This window comes from Alnus glutinosa, chromosome 11, assembly GCF_958979055.1.
Source record: "Alnus glutinosa chromosome 11, dhAlnGlut1.1, whole genome shotgun sequence".
Lineage (NCBI taxonomy): Eukaryota > Viridiplantae > Streptophyta > Magnoliopsida > Fagales > Betulaceae > Alnus > Alnus glutinosa.
Window position 1 is genome coordinate 27,177,156 of NC_084896.1, and position 12,418 is coordinate 27,189,573.

Sequence of the window (12,418 nt, forward strand, 5' to 3'; positions counted from 1 at the left end):
TGTGCGATGTGTATGATTGTTGTGCAGTGTTAAAATAGATTGTACCTATCAATTTATGCGTGTTATCTGTGAAGAGATCACAGGCAAGTATATATATAGAAGTATAGAACAGAGACATTGAATGAAATCTTTGGTTTCTTAGAGTTCAATTTGTACTTCTAACTAAGGATTGAGATCTTACCCGAATTGCTAGTGATTCGGACAAGTAGTATGAGAAAACTTTTATAGGGCTTACTTGTACTAATAGATATGCGGACAGCCCAAGACTTGCTCGAGCAGATGAGCCTCATAAAGGTCCTCTTATATTAGCTGTCCAAAAGAGTTTAAATGAAAATCTCAAATTTGTTACATAAACATAACTTTTCAGGATCGAGTTTGTCTACAATTTGGCTCGAACTGCCCCATAAAAAAATACAGGTGTAGGGCCTGCCTACCTACCCCAAGCAGGTGAACTCCAAATTATAGTTTGCCCAATACTGGTGGACTTCGCATTCAAAATTTCACTCCAAATTACTTGAAACATTCACATTTGCAAAGTATAAACAAACGTGCTGCATCCTTTTTTGGCTTACATATCTATTTTGCTATTTCAAACATTTTTTCCATTTAGGGATTCCATGTATCGAGAAATGCTGGACTTTTTCCGTTCAATCTTTGGCTACAAAACAGATGGATTAATCAACATTTCAGTAATATGGCGTGGAAGATCCATAATAAGCCAAAAAAAAGTTGAAGAACAAGCCTATTTTCTCCCCTCCTGTAAATGATGTTAATTTATATCATGAGCCATTTTTCAATATTCACCAAAAGTAAAACATTTATTTTCTCACACTAGTTCACCCTTTTGTAGCAAATTGTTTATGGGGAAGTGCTCTCCAACCGATATCCCGCCTGCAGAATCCGCCGTGCCAGTTGATTTCATCAACAGCCTGGTAAGCTCGATCTCGTGCCTCTTCAAGGTCTCTTCCCTTGGCTGTAACCCCAAGAACACGTCCCCCAACAGCAATGAAGTTGCCTTCCGAGTCTTGGGTTGTTCCAGCATGAAATATCTGAACACATGGAGCAACATGCTGTGCATCTTCAAGGTTCCGAATCACAGTTCCCTTCTCATATGCCCCAGGGTAGCCCTTACTTGCCATTACCACCACCATGGCAGACCCTGGGGACCAGCTCAAGGATACTCCACTTAGCTCTCCTCTACAAGCTGCAAGCAGAACTTGTGCCAGATCCGACTCCAATCGAACCATCAAGACCTGTTTATCATTAAGGGCATAGAATACCCCAAAAAAATCAATTTACGTCATCATAATATACACACATATATGTACTGATGAATAACAAAGGTTATCAAGAGGTGCCAAAGAGGTGTGACTTGCAATCTAATTTACAGACTGTTATGTCAACAATTTTACTCATACTGTTGTTACTTCTTGGTTCTTAGTAAAATAAACATGGCCATGCAAGTGCAGTCAACAATACCAAGCGGCATCTCCACACATCGCACAATTGATTGTCCCACAAAATTATCCTCTTTGTTCTTCATTGTCGGTCCCTTTGTGTCTTACTTTTTCCTTTTGAGAAATGTTGTTTAATAGTCTGCTATATAACTATCATACAATTAGGATGATGTAGCAGTAAAAATTAGGCCTTAATTTTTCTTTTTACAGGCCTTTACTGATCCAAATGCTGATTTTCACTGTCACGTCATCCCAGTTGCATGACATCCGTATAACAATCTACTAAATAGCATTACACTTTTTTTTTTTTTTCTTCAGTGAAAGGTATTTGGACCATAATATAGAAGTACAACAGAACATATAGCTACACCCATAGAAAACACAAGGATCTTTTACACCAGATCCATCAAAAGGTTTTAAACAGGTAGAAGTATATAATTGAACCCATGCATTTATTTGCGCATGACATACACCACATAGCTCATCTCATGTAAGCAATATATATACTAATTTCAAAAGAGACAAACCAGAATTTGGCATGAAAAAAAGAAAAAGATACCTAGAAACAAGGATAACTGATCTGGCTTTGACTTATATATTCTGCTCTCCCCTATCTCACTAACTTGGCCCCAATATTCTCATGCTACATGCTACTCCCTCCATCCCATATTGTTTGTCCTATTCAGAAAATCCAACCTTTTAAGGGTACATCAACTAATGCTCTGTCTTCAAATAAAATGATACCAGTTTCCATAATTACCATCTTTAATTAAAAGAAAAACAGGGTACTGACTTTTCAAATAAAGTGATTAAAATTGTGTCCACTGAACTTTTAAAGTGGACAATATTTTAGAACATCCTAAAAAGTGGAATAAAGGGCCCATTGCGTAGGATGGAATCAGTCAATGCTACAACTCTAGCCTAATATGTAAGCATAGATCTACTCATGACACAACCAAATCGTTCAACATGTCAATCTTAAACACAATTGATTGTGGATCAATTTTTGCAAAGACTTCTTAAAGGACTAAAAGAAAAGAAAACTTTCAAATGATAAAAACACAATACCAAAACTGACCATCAAGTTAGATAGATGCATTGGATTGAGTTTTGAACTGAAAATAAATGTTACATTCAATTTCTTACCAAAATTTGTGGCCTGCTATTTTGTTTCTTGAAGATCAGCAGGGCCATTAATATTTGTATTATTTGCTATATCATATAGCATAAAATATCTACTTAAAGCCAGTTACTGACCTGACACTCTGGATCTCCAAATCGCACGTTGTACTCAATTAGCTTTGGTAAGCCAGACTTTTTCTCGATCATGAGGCCAGCATACAAAACCCCAACAAACTTGCACCCCTCTTCAGCCATTCCTTTCACTGTAGGGAGAATTATGGATTTCATGACCAACGACTGAAGTTCCTCTGTTAAGATGGGTGCAGGAGAGTATGCCCCCATCCCACCCGTATTGGGCCCTGTATCACCATCCCCAACTCGTTTATGGTCCTGAGCAGACTCTAAAGGAAGGGCATTCTCTCCATCCACTAAGGCAAAAAAAGATACTTCTTCTCCTTCCAGACACTCTTCAACAATGACACGGCAACCAGCAGAACCAAAAGTGCCCTTTACCAGCATTGAATCGACAGCTTCATATGCTTCCTCCACAGTCATAGCAACGACAACTCCTTTTCCAGCTGCCAATCCATCTGCTTTGATAACAATTGGTGCCCCTTGCTCTTGAATGTATTGCTTTGCTGTAGATGGATCTGTAAATGTTTTATACTGCACAATTAACCAATGCATTAGCAAGAAAAGTTGATCATAGAGTTTAAAATTTTACTAGAAAAAAAACAGGAAAAGGTAGTAAATGTAACAATTAAAAGGGTGAAAAGGAATGCTGATTAAAAATAAGACCCAGAATATAGGGATGGGAACGGGTTAAATGGAGTATGAGTTCTATGTCATTTTCTCAGTCTAATTAAGAAGAATAAACCGTGTTAAACAACAATCACATACCAATGCAACATTGCTTTTACCAGTACAAAGAATTTTTGAAAATGAAATTTATAATAATGCAGTAAAGTTCTCAAAAACATCAATCAAGGAGACGAAGGTGAGACAAACCTTTGCAGTAGGGATTCCATATTTGTTACATAAATTCTTCATGAAGTTCTTGGAACCCTCCAAAGCAGCAGCCTCGGCTGAAGGACCAAATGTAGGGATTCCAGCCTTAACTAGATCATTTACAAGGCCTGAAACAAGAGGAGCCTCTGGTCCCACAACAACCAATCCCACACCCCATTTGCGGCAGAAGGATATTACAGCTGCACTATCCAAGATGTCAAGGTCCGAAATACAAGTGGCATTTCCTGAGTTGGATATCCCGGCATTACCAGGCGCACAGAATACTGCATCACAGGAGGGAGATCGCTGCAAGGCATAGCAAAGTGCATGTTCTCTTCCCCCTCCACCAATGACCAAAACCACCACCCTCTCTTCTTCTGCAACATCAGTAAACAAAGAGTGTCAGTGAATCACCCACACAGAAACAGGTAAAAAAAAAAAAATACACGTTTTAAATGGTTCAAATATTGCCACTTCAACATACAACTTACTGACATATAATCAGTTAGAAAAACATTAAGGATCCTCCAAGATGGTGAATGCTGAGGTGATAAAATTTAACCTATTTAATTAAGAGTAATAGTTAGTGTTTTAAGAACTCAAAATCGCAGAATTACCCTAGAAAAATCTGATTTTTTTTTTTTTAAAAAACAAAAAAATTATAGTTTAGCAACGGTTTTGAAAACACTTTCCAAAAACACATTTTTCTTAAAACCCATCTTCAAAACATAAGACACTATTCAAAATATAAAACACTTTTTAAATATGGATCCCAACAAAAACGCTTCTCACATTTATATCACATCAAAATACTATTTCAAATCAAAACCAAAAAATCACTCTTCAAGACCACTCTCAAAACCAAATAACTTACCAGTTATTTTGTTCATAAACATAATATTTACAATGAGAATGCAAAAATAAAAACATAAACCCGCCTACAATATAGGCTATGCTAAACTATTCTATCTATCTCCTAAACTATGTAGTACTACATGCCAAACTGGCTTTGAGCAAGAAGATTGCTAAGAGGTTATTATTGAATTTTAATTTCCTTTTCAAAAATTAATAACTCCTTAAAAATTAAAATTGTGAAACAACATTGACATACCATGTCCGTTGATTCCCCGGTATACCTAGCAAAAGCTTTTCTTTTTAGAGAAAAAAAAAATGATACATACAAACGAACCCAGTTGAGAAGAAAGAAAATAAAAATAGAAAACAAATTAGGGTTCTCACCAGACGGAGGAGTGGTCTGGACGCCAAGGGAAGCCGACGGCTGTGATTTCAGGGCAGAGCAGTAGAACGATCGAGAGCCGTCGAAACAACGCGACTGGTTATTGGCGGGGCTGGAGTAGAGGGGTCCCACAGAGAACGACGCCGAAGACGAAGAGTAACTGAAACGACAGCGTACGAACGGCTTCGGAAGTGGCACGTGGTTAATGGCAGTGGCGGTGCTATGTCGTTTCAGACAAGATACGAGGTCGAAAGCGGCGGTGGTGGCGCAAGACATGTTTTTTTCTGTACCGGAAATGCCCCTTTGGGTTTTCGAGGAATGCCGGCCCTGCCTCTCGCTCTCTGTCTCCGGGCTTGAATTTGAACGGAGGAAGGGAAAGAAGAAGCAGAGGAGAGGACTGAGTCTGAGGGTTTAAGCCTTTCAAGGCTTTATTTATTTTATTAAACCTCTTTAGAAAATGAATGCTGAAAGATGCACAAATTTTATTTTATATTTACATGTATTTTTTAAAAGAATATTGCTGTTTAGTATTCTATTAGTCAGAGAGAGATTGACAGCACTGACAAAAGTATTTCGTAGCATTAAGCTAAGGGAGTTTTCTGAGAGCTTTGTTCTCTACGGGAGAGGGTCCCTCTCCCCGTGGTGCTTATCCTTTTAGTCTCTATATGAGTTAGTGTGATTTTTGTTCTTCTGGTTTGTTTCAATGGGAGTTTTTTTGATCCTCTCGGCTTGTTTCTGTTGGTAGTGTTTGTCTTCCTAGTTGTTGGGGCTATGGAGTTTGGTTATTTGTGTTTTTGTTGTTGTTTTCCTTTTGTTTTAACAAATTCACTTCGTTTGAAGTCGTCTTTGGGTTGTAACCTCAGTTCGTGTTTTTCCGGCTTTCTTTTCTCTTAGATCTATAGTGTTACGCCAGAGATCTTTCGACACGACCACCCAGACTTTGTTCGCTGTCAGCCTCTATTCCTGTTGTCTCATTCACCGGCGACGTCGAACTTCCACGCTCGGAGCGTGGTCTGCACACGTTGAGGGTATGGCTTGCGCGTGAGGGCCACGATCCCCTTTCTGGTCGGCGGGATGGTGTTTTCAGGAAGGAATGCTGATTGGCTGCAGCAGGGGTGGCCCGGTGTGGGGTGCATGTTTTACACGCGTCAGTGTCGGGGTTGCTCTCCACTTGTCGGCTTAGCGTTTTGTTTTCTGTCTGTTTTGTATATTCTTACTTTCTTTCACAGTTTACTATTGTAATGGACTGAAAATTACTTGAGCATTTAGGTGGCTTGAAAGCTAGACTAAACTTTCTCATTTTTAGATGGGTGGTGCTTTATTATTTAGAGAGGGCTATATTTTTGTTCTTATAATTTTAGCCTGTTGTTTTGGTAACTGCTTTAAGGTAGGTTTGATCCTAGCTTGGTGTTTAGAGATTCTTTATCTCTATTCACTACCTTCAACCTTTGGGTTTGTGCTGTAGATTTTGGGACTGGTTTATTTGCCTTCGGGCTTTTTATTGAATGAATGTCCCTGTTTAAAAAAAAAAAAAAAAGTATTCTATTAGTCATTTTCATCTAATTTTTAATTTTAAAAAAATTTGTATGGAATAAAAATAACAACTCCCAGTTTGCCATACAGTTGAGATAATGTAATAATAAAAATTAGCATTTGATTTTGTTTATATTATTTGTAAGTATTAATCGAAGGACTTAGTTTATATGCTTTTGTATGAGTCAAGCTTATGTGGAAAATTTAACTAATGAGCAATAAAATAAAATAAGCAAAGCAAAGTCACTTTTCTCTAGTACCAAGAGTCGAAAACAGATTATTTTAAAAAACAAATTTGTGTACCCGAGAATAATCCTTGATTAATGGACCTTTGGCCCAAGGTAAGCCCTATAGGGTCCACCCTAAGCTTATACTACGAATAAGCCCGACCTGGCCACGCCCCAAAAAAATGAGTCTACAAAGCTTAAGGAGGTCACGCCCGTAGAGTATCATAGCCAGGCTACTTGAAACCCTAATTTTCCTATATTCTTGGGGTGTAAGGGAGCATCGCCTAACGGAGTGAGAGCTAAGGAATCAATTCGATTAGTCCTGAACCCTCCGCTCCCTAACTAATCTTAGGCTGGAAAACACTCCCCTAAAAAGAAAGATGTGCTGGTGGGATTTTGAGGGTAATACTTTATGCAAATTCTGTTATGGGAGGCAAGAATGTACATATCATCTTATCTTCCATTATAGTTTCTATCAGCGCATATGGAGAAATTTGATGACCCTGTGTTCGGTTCAACAGCCTTTTACCAAATGGGATGATATTGTGAGTTGGTCTTGCTCTCTCAAAGGCCGTAGCTTGCAGGTTCTAGTTTGTAAGTTGTGTTTGACGACTGTTGTTTATCATTTGTAGAGGTTGAGAAATGACTTGTGTCATGGGAATACTCCTCGGACTGAAGAAACTCTTGTTACTCAAATTCAAGGGGAAGTGAGGAGTAGACTTTTGTTTAGACCGAAGGATGGGAGGTCGGCCATGGCTACTCGGCTGATGCAGATTTGGAGGTTGTAATTGTTTTTTGTTGTTGTTTAGAGGAGTGGTTTTTTATGCCATGCTGTAAGGCTAGTGTTAGCTTTGTGTTGATATTGGTTGGGTGAGTTTCCAATTTTAACTAGAATGATTTGTACTTACAGTGTTTGGTTATAAAATAAAATGATTAGTTCATGTAAAAAGAAAAAGAAAAGAAATCACTGCTATATTAGCAAATAAACACTTGAAACATCTCTGTTATTTGTAAGTATACATAGCCACCTAAGCATAACCCGCAATTTAAGGTTATATCCTTGAAGTGGCGTCGAGTATGGGGCCGGAGATTAGTTTGGGGATCCTGGCTGAGCCTCTATGCTCGGTAATGCTATCACTGTGTGTGGGCTAGCTTGAGGTACTGACTGACCTTAATTCAAGGGCTTATAAAGTCTCTTTTCTAAGTATAATGAATAAGGAAAATGGAAGAGACATTTATCAGTGGAAACTTAAATTCAGTATAATTTGGATATATTCATGAACTCTATCTCCTCCCTGGTTGGAGTTCCCGAAACCTGCACAAAAGTTTAAATTTCATGACATAATATGTTACGTGGCAAGGCAAGTGACTTGCAATGTGGAGCAACAGGATAAGTTTATCAACAGAGAAAAGTAGAGCTTATTGGGGATACAAAAGTTCGGTGCAACAACTAGAATTCTATCGTAGCAGAATTAAGAGGATCGAGGATATGGAGGTTCTTCAGGGTGCTGATTGCTTGTATTTTGTTCTTACTCATCTATAAAAACAAAAACAAAAACAAAAACAGGATGTTATCCTCATTGATGTCATGTTATCTTCATCGTTGTGATTTCCTTCTTATCTTGCTGCACTGTAAGGATATATAGCCCGTTTAGTTTGAACCATGGAATAAAGTTTCGTTAAGCAGTCTGCTTGGGAGGTTTAGGGTGCCTTAAACTACCCTAAAGTAAAGGCTTAGAATTTCTCGAATTATCCCACCAAAAATCTATCTTTCTTAGGGGTGCCTGAAATACTTGACTGCAAAAATTTTGAAAAAGAGAAATAATATATGATGTATCATAAGGAAAACAGGTGATTTGGAACATTTTTGTTAACGATTAAAGTGTCTATTTTATAGTGGTTTGATAATGGTGAAAGCACTTGTACTCCTTTGTTTCCTATTCCCATTTGCCAAAAACACAAGGTGAAAAGCCTAGAGCTAAAATTACAAGAGTTGGGTCAGCGAACATCAATCATCTCTATTTTTGTTAAAACAAAATTTTATCTTCAGAAAACATTAGACTTACAAGCTTGGAATTTTTGCCGAAGAGGAGCCAACATCAGAATCCCAACATGGCAACATGTGCATATTAAATAGTATATTCACAAAGAAAGGTGGAAAAATAATAAAATTAATCTCACCTTGATGATCTCAACTAGTTGGTCAACTCCACTTTCACCAGGAAACAAAGGCTGAAAGAGAGAAGTTGGATTAAAAACATGAGTGACAGTAAAAACAGGTCAAAGTATCCATATAAATTCGAGTATCAACCCAGCTGTCCAAGAAGTAATTCAGCCATCACGCAACCTGTAGAAATAAGCATAATGCACACCCATTGCATTAAACAAGTGCTATGCCTGCTATGAGTTAAAGGACGAGAATGGTAGAGAAAACAAAACCCAGAACCATAATGACAGAAATCAAATTCGAGATTCTAACACCCATTTCATCAAACAAGTGCTATGCTTGCCACGAGTTTCAAATAATAAGAGTTGCATACTTGCAGCTCAAAATTGGACAGAAACCTTTCAAAACAACGAAAAATTCGATCGAGAAAACAAAACCCAGAACCATACCTTAATTGATTTTGAAGGAAAAAAAAAATTTGGACCATTTCTCGATTTATGCGTGTCATCCTTGCGCAGGGGCCATGCTAATCTTCTCTGTATCGTTCCAATTTTATCGGATGTCCCGAAGGACGAACTCTCTTGCTCTGCTTTGCGATATAAACTCATCTTTACTCTTGTAACTCAACGATGTGGTACTAGTTGGCTCCCAACTAGAAGGGTACTTACGACCTGGGCCGGTGTACCTCTTAAATTAGGCCTGGCTCGAGTATCGAGATTTGGGCCTCTATATAAACTCATCTTTTTCTTCCTTCCATTTTTGTAGTCAGAGATCAAGCCTGTGTACAGTCCATTATTTTTTATAGTCTTTTATTTTATTTTATTGATGTGATACTACCGATTAGTTATGCTTTTTTTATAAAAAAATATTAAAAATTTAATTGCAATTTCAGATCAATAAAATAAAATAAAAGTGTCATCTACCAAGTGACATAATATAATAGTCATTAATTTTTTTCTTTTTATTTTTTAATACGGGTTAATCCAACTTCAGTATATCGTATAAAAAAAAAAAAAAAAAAGAAAGAAGGAGGAGGAGGAAAAACTTAATTTAATGTCAAATTGTCCAAGTCATAGGATTCGATATTAAAGTGTTAGTTTAAGATAAGGAGAAATGTTCAATCTACAATTGAAAACCTAACTTGATATGTAAATAATATGAGAGAGAGAGAGAGAGAGAGGAATAAACCAAAAGAATTACTAACAAAATAGCAATTTGGATTACTTTTAGCTGGGATGGTTAGGATAATTGGATATTGATTTGGGTCCTCTTTGAACAGGGTCATGAGTGTGGACTTGGCATGCTACAAATAGATTGAGCTTTCCTTCTCTCAAATAAACTATAAACCTAAAAACGTTGTATTCTACATAAAATGAAACCAAATTAAAACACATTCAGGTTATTTATTCTAACAAGAAAGAGACTCGAATTTTAACCTATAAAAAGTTTTGATAGATATAGAAAAAGAGAGAATTTTATGTGTTATAAAATTGAATTGCGCATATGAACTCTTTATAAAAATTAATGATCATGATCTAATCGCTCCGATGCTTCATACTAAATGCCACAAGTGTGCCATCAAGGCCCCCTACAACTTACTGTCACGCACATGCGTGTATGTCCAATACGAGAGTTTATACCAAAACATTGCTTACTTTAAAATAATAGTTTTGTGTGAGTTTTTATTTTTTATTTTTTTCTCATGGAACTCTATTATTCCAATACTATATAAAACCTTCATTTTAAAACATTCTCAAACTATAAACAAAGATACATACATAATATACTGATCTTGAAAACTCTTTTACATAAAAGCCTTGTGCGTAGGGAATATGATTATCTCAATTTGGAGGAATCATATTTGGAGGAATCTTCGCCCAAAGTTCACGGGCACGTCTGACCAAAGAAATTCTAAAAGATTGTTTGATTATTGCAGGCCGCCCCCCCCCCCCCCCCCCCATTAAATGATTAGTAGTAAGTTAATACCAAAGACTTCAATGCCTTTGTTGGTCGTTGGACCAACCTAACCGACAATTTAATTCCGATAACATTAATTAATTATTTATGAAATTTAAGTATTGATTGGTATAATTGTTTTGTTCAACGAACCTACTTAATATCTGTATTTTTAAATGCAACTTTAAAGGAGGCTTTAACCGTTGTCGTTGTGCTGTGCTTATGATTTCTTTGTCGAGGATGACTTGAAGAGGAAAAAGCTCACACGATTTCTCAGAAAGAATGTGTTTAGCTTACTTATTTTGTAGTTAGTGGCCCAATCAGGTAAGAATATCATGATTAATCATATAAACATACATGATCTTCTGCACATTTTTCCTTTTTAATATATATGACAGTTTTTGTGCAGCACAAAAACAGCTGCCACGCACCACTTCGTAGTATATTTCATAGTGCATGAACACTCTCTCTCTCTCTAGCAGTTCAACTATTCATTAGCAACAAAAATTCAGCCATGGCTGAGCAAGTCCAAGAAACATCGCCACAAGTGGTGAACAAGAACAAGAGATTGGGAGAGACGGACGTCCAAGATTGCAGTCTATGGCATCACCTGATCTTCCGCCAAGAGCTGGAAATCGATGACCAGAAAGATGCTCTTTGCTGGCTGTGCAACGAGTCAGCATCGGGAAGTCCCGCCTACAAATGCTTGAAATGCAACTTCCACCAACATAAATCATGCATTGACAGACCACACGGCGTAGATCTTGAAATAGAACATAAATATTGGTGGAAACGACATCACTTGATGCTCATAGCCATAGACATCACTATTAACGTTGTTTGCTCGGGATGCAAGGAACCAGTATTTGGTCCCGCCTATAAATGCTCCATACCCGAATGCGCCTTCCTTCTCCACGAATCGTGCGGCGAACTATCGAACACGATCCAGCACCCTATCCACCCAGACCACACCCTTTTTCTCCAAGAGCCATCAGCGGGTGATGATTGTTCTGTTTGCCACAAAAATTGCAGTGGGTCCTTCTTTTACTGTTGCCGCCTCTGTTCTTTCAACCTCGACGTCGTATGTGCTTCACGCTGGAGAAGCAACGCCGACGATTGCCTCAAACACGCACTTGTCCCATTGCGGAAGGGGACACAGTTCACTTGCGAATCTTGTGGCGAGAAAGCCATGGATGGCGGCTACATGTGTAGCGAATGTCGAGTCTTGATTCATGGTAAGTGTGATCTATTTCCACACAACATCAACACTAAGACACATGATCACTCTCTCGTTCGCACCTATTCTCTAAATTGTCAAGTCAAGAAACAAGACAACGTGTTCTGTAAAGTCTGTTACAAAACGGTGAAAACAGAGTATGCAGCTTATTTTTGTCGGGAATATGGTTATGTTGCCCACTTGGAATGTGCGAAAGAGCAGCAATTCCGTTGAATACCTACCTCATTTGGTTCATTTGGTGAGGGACTCGGTCTAGCGGAAGACCAAGATGGAGGTTGGTCCCAGGAAGATCAAACATTTCAGTCATCCACAACATCACTTAATCCTCACCAATGAAGAGCTCATGGACGACACGCGTTGTGAGGGGTGTATACATATGATCTTTGACGCCCTGTTTTACGCATGTGTCCAATGCAATTTTTTTCTTCATAATAGATGTGATAAACTACCCTTAAAGATTAAGCGAGGGTATTT

At 37.9% G+C, this 12,418-nt stretch overlaps 2 protein-coding genes, 1 long non-coding RNA gene and 1 other non-coding gene across 4 annotated transcripts; 1 reads left to right on the plus strand and 3 right to left on the minus strand.

Annotated features, from left to right (window-relative positions):
- Positions 1 to 328: 328 nt before the first annotated feature.
- On the minus strand, positions 329 to 5,253 carry LOC133882258 (phosphoribosylamine--glycine ligase). The gene is made up of 5 exons (XM_062321387.1): positions 4,827 to 5,253; positions 3,588 to 3,964; positions 2,715 to 3,245; positions 831 to 1,253; positions 329 to 658 (listed from the first exon to the last, which is right to left on the minus strand). The coding sequence occupies exons 1-4, from the start codon at positions 5,098 to 5,100 to the stop codon at positions 837 to 839; spliced, it is 1,599 nt and encodes a 532-aa protein (XP_062177371.1). The 5' UTR covers positions 5,101 to 5,253; the 3' UTR covers positions 329 to 658; positions 831 to 836.
- A 2,340-nt stretch (positions 5,254 to 7,593) lies between these two features.
- LOC133880984 (uncharacterized) lies at positions 7,594 to 9,358 on the minus strand. The gene is made up of 3 exons (XR_009902472.1): positions 9,201 to 9,358; positions 8,766 to 8,816; positions 7,594 to 7,899 (listed from the first exon to the last, which is right to left on the minus strand). It is a non-coding gene; the product is annotated as an uncharacterized LOC133880984 (long non-coding RNA).
- LOC133882955 (U6 spliceosomal RNA) lies at positions 9,224 to 9,324 on the minus strand. The gene has a single exon (XR_009902771.1). It is a non-coding gene; the product is annotated as a U6 spliceosomal RNA (small nuclear RNA).
- Positions 9,359 to 11,221: 1,863 nt separating the features above from the next.
- On the plus strand, positions 11,222 to 12,157 carry LOC133881333 (protein VACUOLELESS GAMETOPHYTES-like). Its single transcript, XM_062320255.1, has one exon. The coding sequence runs from the start codon at positions 11,222 to 11,224 to the stop codon at positions 12,155 to 12,157; it is 936 nt and encodes a 311-aa protein (XP_062176239.1).
- The last annotated feature ends 261 nt before the right edge of the window (positions 12,158 to 12,418 follow it).

What these genes read in the sequence shown, in the direction of transcription:
- LOC133882258 (XM_062321387.1), bottom strand. Translation starts at nt 5,100, where the DNA reads ATGTCTTGCGCCACCACCGCCGCTTTCGACCTCGTATCTTGTCTGAAA. An exon ending in CCAGACCACTCCTCCGTCTG is followed by an intron (nt 3,965 to 4,826) that starts GTGAGAACCCTA and finishes CTGATGTTGCAG; the next exon opens with AAGAAGAGAGGGTGGTGGTT. An exon ending in TTGGAGATCCAGAGTGTCAG is followed by an intron (nt 1,254 to 2,714) that starts GTCAGTAACTGG and finishes AATGATAAACAG; the next exon opens with GTCTTGATGGTTCGATTGGA.
- LOC133881333 (XM_062320255.1), top strand. Translation starts at nt 11,222, where the DNA reads ATGGCTGAGCAAGTCCAAGAAACATCGCCACAAGTGGTGAACAAGAAC.